Source organism: Scophthalmus maximus, chromosome 6 (assembly GCF_022379125.1).
Source record: "Scophthalmus maximus strain ysfricsl-2021 chromosome 6, ASM2237912v1, whole genome shotgun sequence".
NCBI lineage: Eukaryota > Metazoa > Chordata > Actinopteri > Pleuronectiformes > Scophthalmidae > Scophthalmus > Scophthalmus maximus.
The window spans coordinates 21,794,194-21,806,729 of record NC_061520.1 but is presented as its reverse complement, the minus strand read 5'-3'; the positions used below and the strand labels follow the sequence as shown (position 1 = coordinate 21,806,729).

The following is a 12,536-nucleotide window of genomic DNA, read 5'->3' as shown; positions in this document are numbered from 1 at the left end:
GGCCTAGCGGGTGGTGCCTCGGTCTCCGGTACCTTGCCTGGCCTGAGCAGGAAAATCACAACAACAACAAAGAAAGAGAAACACGCTTTCTCCAGAATCGCTCACTGCCCCTTTCGTGTGGTGGCGAAATTGTGTGGAGAAGCATGTTTGAGAGAAGTGCCTGGCCTCGTGGCTTGTCGAGGCTACCGCTGAGGGAAAAAAAAGGGCCTTGTGTTCGAGGGGGAAGCAGACGCAGAAGTGATAAATGTCAGGTGAGTCGAGGCGTGCGATCAGTCCGAAAGTCAGGCAGATAACCTTGACATTTAGGCTGCTGGTGTGGAAGCCCCGCAGAGGCTGCGGAGTGAGACCAGAGGGGCCGGTGTCAACTGTGCCCGACTACATCAAGAGCTAACCTATTAGTCGTGTTGTTGCTGGCCGTCTCCGAGCCACACTCTCCTGCCTAATAATAAAGCCCGGTGAAACCAGGCCGCAGAGTAAATACACTGAAGCACACACGGCCACACTCACAAGAACGGAGACAGACAAACAGATGCACGTCTCCTTCCTCCTCCTTTTTCCTCTGAGTGGCCGCAGGGATCCGGTTACACCTGCTCGCACATCTTCTAGCAATTAGGAGCAATCTGCTCGAAACCATTTCACGTTCAAGGTCTTCCCCAGCTGTGGCGAGAGGAGGAGGAGGAGGCCTCCCTGTTGATGAGCCTGAACAAACATCGCTGGCCCCGTCGTTTCCCACTGTCCGACTCCCGGTGGAGCGACTCGGAACGATTCCCCCCCTCGGAATGTTTTCCCCATCACATTTCCCGACATCGTCTATTTTCTCTGGACCTTTTAACGGCGTGATGTGAGCGGCGTGTTCTTGTCACATCTGAAGCAGGTGCAGTGATTCAGATGCCTCCCTTGGACTTTTGGCTGTCGGTGCTGTGTGCGATTGCTGCTGCGGGTCAGTAAAGTTGCATAAAGAGAAGACAGGGAGAAACATATCTGAAATGCGTGTGTGTGTGTGTGTGTTTTTTGGGGTGTTTTTTTGCCATTGTGGGAAGAAGGTGCAGCGAGGGATTCAGCAGAGAGCAGACCTGACTGTAGCGATGCTCTGAGTTGGGATTTGTAAGACACCCAGAGCTGGCTTTAGCAGCAGGAAACCCCAAAGCCTGTAAATAATCCGCATGTGCAGACTGCACATAAAGACATCCAGCACTTAGCAGGTCCCTTATCACAGCGTGATAGCCCAGGGACATAAGAGACGCTCCTGCCTCGATCCACTAATATGGTGTGAAAGTAGATGCAGATCAAAACCGCCTGTTGTTTATTGAGGAAGTTGCGTTCGCACGGGGGGAGAGGCTGTGAACTTTGAACACATTTAAAACGGGGAGGGGGAAATGAAAGAGGATTGCAAATGACAAGGATACCAAATTGCAACGTCTTTGTTGCTGATAAAGCCTTGTCATGTGCCGGAGGGTGTTCTCTCATCAAAAGCACCTGGAGGGTTCACAGGGTGTGTGTGAACATATATACACATGAAGTGCATGCACGGTGGTGCGGGTGTGTTCCTATACCAGACAACCTCAGATGGTGATTATCACAGCTCTTTTGCAGTCCCGTGTGTCTAGGCAGAAGACGACGTTAAACTGCACAATGTCACAAACCCTGATTTCCTCCGTTCTATTTAGATTTTTGCATCTCGGTGGTTGCACATTTTGCGGAAAAAAAAGTTATGAAGTGTGATTGTGTCCGCTTCACCGTTCACCGCGTACACAAGTCGTTCCCGGCCTACTGTATCACTGTAACTCGGTTCAGGCGGATCTGTCATCCGGTTTGGGCCATTATACGTCTCCGTGCACTGGAAAAGCCTCGCACCTGTCGTCGGTCTCCAGTTTATCGCATTCTGTCTGGCGCTGCTCTTACACTTGCATGTCTATCAGGCGTCCAGTCCTTTTGAATGAGAGATCAAAAGACGATAAGGACCAGTGGAGAAGGGGGATGGGGGGCGGGGGGGCTCTGAAATAGAGGAGTGTGGGTGCTGTGTAAACAGTGCAGTGACGGTTCACAATAGGTTATTTTAGCCCAGCATTAGGCCTCTGGAAGGCATGCCAGCTCCAGTGGCCTTTTTTAAAAATACAAACACGACGGAAACATTCCTGAACGCGGAGCAGACCTCACAGCACAGGGTTTTTTTTACCCTCATTACATCTCATAACGTGACTACAGCATGTACTCATCTCGTGTCTTTGGCTTTCAACGGTCACACTCTAGAATTATTTAGCCATATGTATGTCTTGACCAAAAAAAATTGAATAATAATCATTTTGATGAAGCCTTAGACGAGAATAGCAGGAGGCTGATTTTCATTGTCACGCTGTCATGCGATGTTGCGAAATGCCCTCATTGTTGAAACAGTCATGTGACTCCTCCACTTTAGGCACGTTAGACATTACCTGAAGGCGGTCATGATGGTGATCCTGTTGCTTGTTATCTTTATGCTGTTAATGAATCATATAGTATTGAAATACAATACGAGTGTAGGGGCGGGGGCAGTTCAAACACACATGCACATGTCTGGGACACTGTGGAGGTCAAGCTTAGTTGCTGATTGCTGGACATTAATATTAATGTGTTGAGTGATATGATGAAATTAATTAGCTCAATGTTTACATCACAGCCGTCTTGAATATTGATATATGAACGTACATCTCGACGCCCCATCTCGACAGCTTTACAATGTCTGCATCTACTTGTAGTAACTGATCATTGAGCAAGTTTGCAGTCTGCCCCTTTTTCTTTTCTTTTTTTTTTCCTTCTTTCTCTTCTTTTTAATTTGAAGATGACAGTGATGGAAGACTTCCAAGAAACGTATCTCTTCATCCATTACTGTCTGAACTTCCCTATCATATCCTGTTGACTCAACTCTCTTTGTTCCAACACCCTCGGTTGTAAACCCAGACACACACATTTCACTGCATGTGTCATCGGTTACAGGGAAAAGAAAACAGTGAACTTTGTTTACTCTTCAATGTGCCCGTAACACCACACCATGGGCGTAGCATGTGACTTTCTTTCTTCTCTCTCACATTTCCTTTTGAGTAGTCGGTGTTGCAGAGAAAGAGTCTGATTCAGTGAGTTGGAAGTTAACTTTTTTGGGGTTTATGATGCTGTATTAGTAACTCTTAAATCATCACGTCACATTTTATCATGAGTAGACTACCAGAGCTGGTATTTCAAAATAATCACAGTACCTTACCCAAGTCAATATTAATGTTTTGAGTATTATTCTAAAGGTTGATGACTCTGGTACCTTTTGTAATGTGATTTCATCATCATTTTTGTCCTTTGAAATGTCAATGGAAAGGAAGGTGATTTTTTACCCCCTTATAATTTGTTACAATTTAACCAAAAAAATTAATCGATTAAACAATTGACTCTCACTTTTTTAATGGGAACACATTTTACTCTAGCATTTCTGAAATAATGTTATTTTGATAATCAATAAAAAATCTTTTAAATCTGGTAGAAAAAAATAATCATCATGTTCTGGAAGAGAGACAATCTCACGTCGCTTTTTAAAAAATTCAGGGGTGGCAAAAAAGTGAGTAATATGCCTTGATTGTAAAATAAGTAAAGTAAATATCGCCGTCATGTGTGGGAGTGAGTCTTGCTCCCATAGTTCTTTGTTTCAATTTATACACTTTCTTTATGAGTGTACTCGCTTGCCGCGGAGGGGGGGGGGTTCCCCTCCACAAATTTCAAAGCGGAGGACAATTAGGCATGCAGAATGAGATATGTTGCCCCAGCGTCGTCTGTCTTTACATGAGAGCTCGGAGACGGTCGGGCAGAAGGAAAATGCACGTACTTCAAAGTTTAGCATGGTGAAATGCCAGGAGTGTGGCCTCTTTGTAGCTTGTGGTCATATTTATGCCTCATGATGTCATCCGACAGCCGTGCGTTTGGGAGGGTCAGCGCATACACCCACACACAGACCATCATACAGCTGTTCACTCCAACCCCCCCCCCCCCCAACCGTCTCTTCTCTTTCTGTGTTTAAGAATTGTCTGACCTTAGTGGAGGGGGGAGGGGGGTTCCCCTCAGCGGCACTAAACACCAATTCCCAAAAGTTATTTTGGTTCCCTCGTCCGTCCGCGTAGCTTTTCTGTTTGGCATTTCTGTGTAGACATCTTACTTTCACGAAATCTCTCACAGGTTTCACTCAACTTGTTCACACATCGCCTTAACACTCTTTCTCTCTTTTTTGGGTGCGCTGTGCTCTTCCTGTTAACACATTCCACCATTCAACTCTAGACTTTCGGAACTTCTAAAAGAATCGAGTGGAGCACTTCCATAGATTGTCCGTGTGTGTGTGTGTGTGTGATGAGCTGGGACTTGCCTCCATGTCTGTTTGTTTAATTGTGGGAGCAATCGTCTGAGGAACATGGAAAGAATGAGGCCAGTTATTTACCCAGATGGTTTGCTGGTGGAGGTGTGAGGCTGGCCAGCTCACTGTGGGAACACGACGCTTGCTTTTCTTGGTATCGCTGACCGTTTTCAAGACCTCTGTGTTTTTTTCCCCCCGGCTCTCTCCAGCTTTGTTTGCTCTGGATGGCATGTTTGATTATTTATCGTAAGGGAAAAGGGAGTAGCTGGAGTAATAAACATGTGACTGCACTGTATTTTGTTTTCCACTGAGAAGGCCGTGTCCTTTAACAGATATTTGAGGCAGCCATAAAGCCTTTTATTTGCTTTGTGGAGGGGAGTTTGACTGAGCTAAAGGAGGATCAAAAAGTACTGATTAGTGTCTTTGACAATTTGTGTTTGCTGTTAGTGCAACTTGTCAGCAGATAAATATTTCTTCTGGATTGCTGCAGTTCATCTTTTTTTCCCCTTTTTCGTCAGCGAATTTGTTTTGACATCTGAGCATTGTTCCGCGTCTGTGTTTGTGGAGAAAATGTTTATGCCAGGCACGGCTTTATGATTCTAAGCGGGTGAGTATTAAAAGATCGTCTGTGATGTTTGTGTGTTATCTGTGGGCCAAGGGAATATTGTTGTAAGGGGGTAAAGTGTCCGCTCTGGTAATATGCATCAAAGTGTTCTCGAGGGACTTTTAGCATATGTGCTTCTAGCAATTATATTACACAATTAAAAAAAAAAAATATTATATATACATTTTGTGTTTCTCTGTTAGGCTCTACAAGTGGCGCGGCAGATACTCCTCCAGCAGCAGCAGCAGCAGCAGCAGCAGCAGTCGCATCAACTGCAGTCTCAACAAAACACTGGCCGCAAATCCCCCAAAGCCAACGACAAGCAGCAAAGCCTTCAGGTACTGTAAATATGTTGTCGTTCTCAAAAACCCCCTTATTTATTGACTGGTGATGATCAGATCACTTATTTCACTTTGTGGTTGCTCTAATACCAAAAGAAAGAAGAAGCAAACTTTCACAACTCTCCCTAGAACACGGTGTGCGAGAAAAGCCCAGCCCGAGAATAGGTTCACAACAGGAAATTAAAATTGGCGGTGCAACATTTGCAGTTATGTTATGCTCTGCATTATGTGTGATTTAGCAGCGCACACACAAACACACACACACACACACACACACACACACACGCACACATTTTGACGTAGAACATTAGAGGCAGGGCTACGTGGAAACGGGTGCCGTGGTGTAAAATGTGGGCCAGACTGTTAAGGAAAGGCTCTGTGTGGCCAGTTTAGATCACATGAGCTCATCCAGCAGTGCCGCGATCGTTCCAGTGCAGTCACACACACACGTCAGTGTGTGCGGTTGGTCCTGATTTCATGCGGAGGTGTCGTTGACCGCATCGCTCAGTTCAGGACGTGCGCCGCCTGGGTAAAAGAAGGAGAAAGTGTGGAAATGAGGGCGAAGAAAAGAGAGAAGTGAGAGAGCTGCATTCCCCCCTCAGAGAAGTGAGTCCGGCCGTGCAGAGGAAGCTCCATGCTTTCCCTCTTTGCCTTTCGTCTCTCACACACACACACACACACACACACACACACACACACACACACACACAGCTGAATTTTTTGGGGTTTTTAAAGGAGGCAGGTCCCTGCCACCAGCAGCAGGAGGTGCTATAGAGAAGCCCACCAGAGGGGTGGGTGAAGACTGTGAGGGATGGAGCAAAGGAGGAGGAGTGAGGGTTGGGAAAGTGTGAAGGTTGGGAGAGGTGAAGAGGCTTTAGGACAGTTTTTTGTGATGGATGCAAAGAAAAAAAGCCTTTCAAATGAGAACAGCGCTGTATATCTGACGCCGTATTTTCATTAATATCAGATCAGCTGACTCCAAGGTGTATGTAGATGGTATATCTTTGTTTGGAAAGGGAGCGGTTGTTAGTGTCAGTGTGTGAAATTGCAAATAACTCCAGGGCATATTAAATCATTAATATGAAGGCCCTGTTCTCTATATGTGTGTGTATATATACACACACACACATACATATATATATATATATATATATATATATATATATATATATATATAATATTTAATACCCTTACCATCCCATTGGGGGCCTTTTTTAATGAGCTATTGTAGCAGCTAGGTCTAATGTCAGGTTGTGAAAAAAAGCCTCTTTGTTGTGCAGATGTCTTCGGAATAGCTCCAGAGGATGAAATATGACTGTGATGACCTTTCAGTTGTGTGCATATTTGTCGGGATTCAAATAAGTTGAAAGGATCAAACTAAACAGTTTCCTCAGCCTGGCAGGGAATTGTGCTGCAGAGGTCAACAGAGGGGACCACAACGGCAGATTCCAGCGTACAGCCAGTTGTTGGTACATAGTGAAGTACGAGACCATCTCCTGCAGACAAAGACAAAATTAAAATTCTAATTTATTAATGTATACAGAAAGCTTGGCCAAGCTGTCGCTCAGCTATTGAAAAGAGAGCCGGGCCCTTTCCCCCACATCCCCTCTCCTCCCCTCCCCTGCCCTGCTCTTGTGAAGAGAGCGCAGGCTCGCTGTAGTATCCAACTAACACTGTAAATTGCCCACTCTCTAATGTGGCGCGTTACATTTTGCTGGGTTGAAATGTGTGTGCCAATATGAAAAAAGGAAAATAAGAAGCCACAGGTCCGGACAAGTGTTTGTTTATCTCTAAATTACATATTCTGCTAATTAAACACACCCCGGCCACATAAACACAGAGTTTGAAGCCAAGTGTTCATACATAAACATCAGTGTGCTGTTCTGCGTGAGGATGTATTACATGTATTACATTCGGGGGTTTTTTCCCCCTCCTCTCATGGTGAGATTTCTCTGGTTAACTCACACACAGACACACACACACACACACAAACATATTTTGTGAAACACCAGAGAGTAACGGTCTGAGTCTCATCTCACTTCCTCTTTTAAGAACAAACCCGTGCTCGGAGGAGCCCTACTGCACACAGAGCGTTCACTATCTCCATCACACAGCCCCGGATATAATGATTCTCTGTTGAGCCGGACTGGGTCATCAAAAGACATGATCCAACAATTACGAGGCTGTGTTGTAAGCTGACACCCCATAAAAGCACCTGATCTGCGGACGAGTCTCCATTCATCTCTGCGGTCTTCCCATTAGGCACGAGGAGCTGCGCACGGAGACTTTTACTCATTTGGAGAAGTGACTCACTCCCCAATTCATTCTTATTCAAATCAAAAATAATGAAGCACAGCACATACAGGACGTCTCACAAAAAAAACCCACTTGCATTGAGTAGCAAAGGGGGGGGGGGAATATGAGTCAAACAAGCCTCAGAATCCTTGATCAGCACTAAATGGCTCTTTGGTTTTATATCTGTAGCAGCCCCACATACCCCCGCTGCCTCTGGGTGAAGATGCCTCTGCTGTAAACTCAGCAGCCTAGAGGTGCTTTAATTTAGACTACACACAAACAGCTGCTGTGCAGGCTGGAAAGCAGATAAACATACTTGACTGGTCAAAAAGCCAGTGAATTACATTGACAGAATGACACGTGTAATTAAAAAGAATCCATGCCACTTTTACCTTTTTGCACTTCACACCTACAGTGGCGCGGCGACGAGAGCCGGCAACTCCCACCCCGCTAATTACCATTATCAGTGCAATGGTAGGGCCTGACTCATTAGTTCCATGTGCATTTAATTAGGGGAGGGCTGAAATTGGATTTAACTTATTACTTTTTCATGGATCACTTTCTTGTCATCACTTCAAATTGGATTGAAGCCCCAGGTAACTAATTATGCCAGCCGCAGGATCAGGATTGGAGAAATAGGTAATTAGGAACAACACTGTCGGACCCTCGCTGATAGTCCACCAGCACCAAGGCAGGGGGGGAGGGGAGCTCATTTGCGGCGTTGCTCGCGAGCCCGGCTGCTTAACTACACATCGTTGCGAGGGATCCTGGGTAGACATCCGCCTCCTGTCGAGGATTATGTGGCGTTCAGCTGCGCTGAAGATGTTGTGTCAACATGGCGTCTCTGCTATCAGCGTAATGCTGAGATTATGCCTCTTTCCCCGTTCTGAATTACGCGTGGGACTGGCCTTCCGCTGGTACAGTGCGAGGGATGGCCGGCGGCCAGCTGAAGTTACGTTGCGTGGTTACTGACATTTCTGCCCGCTGGACGTCCTTCCCTGGCTGAACGCATGGGTGTCCAGTTTGAAGAGAGGCAAGTGAAGGCTGAGGAAAAGTAAAGATAGGAAATGTATAATATATAAGAAGTGTATGTACAGTAGAGCTGCAACGGTTAATCGTTTAATTGATTAGTCATCGACTACTGAATTAATCGCCAACTATTTGATAATCGATTAATCGATTTAAGTGGTTTTTAAGGGGGGGAAAAGTCAAGATTCTATGATTTCAGCCTATTTTACGATTTCTTAAAACATCATCTCAGGGTTTGTAAAACACCATCGACATTTTTATGACATTTTATGGACCAAACATCTAATCGACTAACCGAGAAAATAATTAGTTGCAGCCCTAATATACAGTTTAAGGTCATTTCTATAGTTTAAACAGTCAGCAGAGTTGAGGGGAAGGGTAGCTTTCATTTAGAGTGAAGATCTTCTTTGTCAGGAATTTGAATCTAGTATTTAATAACTTTGGGTTTTATTGGGGGGTTTTGTATTTTTTTGTAATAATGTGCTGGCCTTTTGTTTTATAAATGAGATACTCTATTCCACTATCATCTGATAAATGTTGCATTGAACATTTTCCGGATGTCAAAGGTGCATCACTTGTTATTCCTCAGACCCAGAGAAACTAATGATAATTCCTCAAAACCATGGCAGCAGACATTTTTCTTATCTGTGCTCTTACTATGGCCGAAGCCACGGTCCACACTTCTTTCTTCTGCTTTTCCTTTTTTTTTTCTTCTTTTTTTCTTTCTTCCCCTCTCTGTGTTTTCACACCGCAGTGTAGAGCCTCACGGAGGGCACCTCCAGGTCAAAAGATAATGTCTTTTCAGTTTACAGGATGAAAGCCTTTTAAGTTGTGGAGCGCCCCCCTCCAACGCCCCTCCTCCCCGCGTTTGCTCTTCACATCCTTCATTTGCGGTCTGTTGGGGGGAAGCGTGATGTGACACAATCCAGGGGCCAAGCCTGTGTCTGACAGGACAGGGAGAAGCCGGCGGCTCTCTCTCCCTCCCTCTCCTACTGTTTCTGCAGTAGGCCCATGGCATTGTCCTGACACATGTATACCACAGCGCTCCAATCTGTAAGTCATTAGAGCGCTAGGCCGTAGCCTGTCAGCTGGAGCTCCGCCAGTGCTGCAGGGTGATCCGAGGCAGCATTTCGCGGCGTTCCCACAGCCCAGTCGTCCAGTGGCCCAAAGTGGCACGGCAGTGGTAGCCCACTGGCGAGGTGACACTGAGCACAAGACTGGATTAATGTTCTGGGTTAGATGCGATGAGATAAAGACTGTCTTTACTCAAAGCAAGTCCAGGCCAAGAAAACGGCAATGTATATCCCAATAAATTTTAAGAATTTAAGACTAGCAAAAGGTGAACGTAAAAGGAAGCAGGAAGTAAGAGTACGAAGTGCTGAAGATATAGGGACCAGAAGGAATCGTGGCACGCTCCCAGATCACTCAACCAAATCAAAGCGTTGCCAGTTTCTAATTGATTCACTTAACGACTGCCTTGAGCTTGCCAAGATTAACCAGTCAGCGTTGAAATCTCTGCAGGTTGTTTCACACCGGGCAGGAGATAATTCACCGAGTATGTAGACACAACCATTCATACCAAGTGTTTGGACCTTCATTCAAACCGAAGTGCGTCCATACTTTAAAGGACCACTTAGAAATGTTCCCTTTTCCCTCGCATGTCTCTGTGGTAAATATGTAGGTCCCGGCTGCAGCCGTCTGAGCTCATCTTAACACAGACACTGGGAACAGGGGGAAACAGCTTCGACTGGAGTCTCGCTGTCGCCGTGACGTTGCCAGAAAACCGTCAGGGAAATGACCAGACTGTAGCGAAACCACCATGTGTTGTTTTGTTTTTATTTACACTTTACACACTTGATTTCTGTACAGATTTAACAAATAAGATATAGAGTGACATGTCAATTAATGAGCTTTGGATGTTGTCGTAGTTGGATATCTTTTTTTCCCCCTTGAGCAGAGCTGCAACAGCTTTTATTGCTTGCTTTCAGTCTCAGAGCTAAGCTAAGCTAATCATCTGCTGATTCGATTGTTAAATTTAGTGATCGGACAAGATTGCGGTATCAATCATCTCACGAACTGTCGATAAGACAGTCAAAATGTCACTGTACACATAATCTCCATGACGTGCTGTTGCTAATATCCCTCAGAAAAACGTCCATGTTGGTCTGCAAAATATAGTAAAATCCCACATTTCATCAGTTGTGTGCGTGATCCTCCGAAGGAGTTTGTCTCTTTGTGTTTGTTAAAAGTCTCAAGGTGACGGCGCGATGACGCCTCAGCTTGACGCGCGCGTTGCTCTGAGGTGATACAATCCGTCAGGAATGATCAGCGCAACGCGCGGCCCGACGCTTGCGTGGAAACCCCGGAGATCAGGGGCGTCTCTTTCGCTGTTTGTTTTCCTTGTCATATTGTAAAAATGTATTATGTGTACTGTATAGATTAGAACCAGGTTTTTGGGATAATCCTGTCAGAATGAAGTCATCTGTCCCAGTTCCACGCAGCCAAGCGGAGGCTCGGGGGGGGGGGGGGGGTGTTGGGTGTTGGGTGTTGCGAGCTCTCTCCCAGCCAAGACGATGACTGTCGAATTGACTCCAGTCACAGCGCTGGGAGCCACACTACCATTTTCAGGACCCTCTTTTCGATTGAGGCCTGATGTTTCCCTTCAAGCGGTGAACCCTCTCAACCCTCTACCCCACTCTGTCATCCAGACACGCGCGCAAACACACACACACACACACACACACACACACACACACACACACACACATTTGCGCACGTCTCCTTAAAATGTGTTGTATCTTATGTGTCATCCTCTGGCGCTGTATCTTGATGTGGAGTGTATGCTGTTCGCAGTGATTCACACGCCCTTTGCGGAGGGCTGGGAGGATGGACGGCGGCACAGTCAACCGTGGCATTAATAAGCACTAACAGATACGCAAGGTGCAGTCGAGTCAGCGCCAAGTCACAGTTCCGTTTCTGTTCGGGTGTCGCCGCGCACTTTTGACAGCTTGCCGACTCCCGGTTCAATTTTCGCTTTCTGTTAGAAGACAGAAAAAGAGTAACTGTCTCACGCAGACAGCATGACGGGGATCCGGAGACAGGAGGGCCTTCAGCTACGTGAGGACATCATTTGGAGTTGCATTTTATATTTGTGTTGGACTCCACACAGTAAACTGTCGCCGGGCAAAGCCTTCTTGTTGTACGCCCAGTCTGCACAAAGCAGGAGGGTAACACGCTTGCTGTTGCACTTGATTCTTTCCCTTTCCCGTCAGTTTGTTGAAAGAAAGGCACGTGAAAAATATGCGAGGGGTTGGAAACTAGACAGGCTAACAAATGTTTTTTAATAACATCACGGACAAGGTTAGCTAAACACCGCATAATAGAGGTTAGTGGTGCCGTCGGTTTACTGTGCGCCCTACATTGAATCTTCCTTCAAGGACAATGACAAGAGCCACCCACAGACAAAATCCTTGTTCTCTGTCTGATTATAAATCTGATGTATTTGTGATTGCTTATCAGAGCAGATTAATCACAGTATAATCCAATCAAAAATTATTGTTTTATACAAACTTAGTTTGTTGCTCCATACTTTGCAGTCAAGTTACACACACACCCTGTTTTTTGCTTTTAAAAACACTGTGTTCTGTGTATTAATATAGCGTCTGATTTAAATAAAAGACAAATCAATCACCAAACAAGACCGGGCCAGAAATTCCCCCACCTCCTTCAAATCGAAGTTGCTGAAACCCCAAAGTGTTCTTGTTTTGACTCAGTGAAAAACCACAGCAGACGCTGAAACACAAGCTCCGTCATACACTGGCTGGCATATCGCCTCAGGAAATATTTAGCAAATACAGGGTTCACATGTGCTGACTTAAAACAATGTGTTCCTGAATGCTGAAAT

At 45.6% G+C, this 12,536-nt stretch overlaps 1 protein-coding gene across 16 annotated transcripts in view; it reads left to right on the top strand.

Annotated features, from left to right (window-relative positions):
• foxp1b (forkhead box P1b) overlaps positions 1 to 12,536 on the top strand; it is a 152,683-nt gene that overhangs the window by 91,677 nt on the left and 48,470 nt on the right. For 15 of the 16 annotated variants that reach the window (XM_047332984.1, XM_047332996.1, XM_047332992.1 and 12 more), the window contains one exon: positions 5,171 to 5,305. In XM_047332984.1, the coding sequence (XP_047188940.1) occupies positions 5,171 to 5,305 (135 nt within the window). Of the gene's footprint in view, positions 1 to 5,170; positions 5,306 to 5,684; positions 5,915 to 12,536 lie in introns of those variants that run through there. The other variant, XM_047332999.1, reaches the window with a different exon arrangement.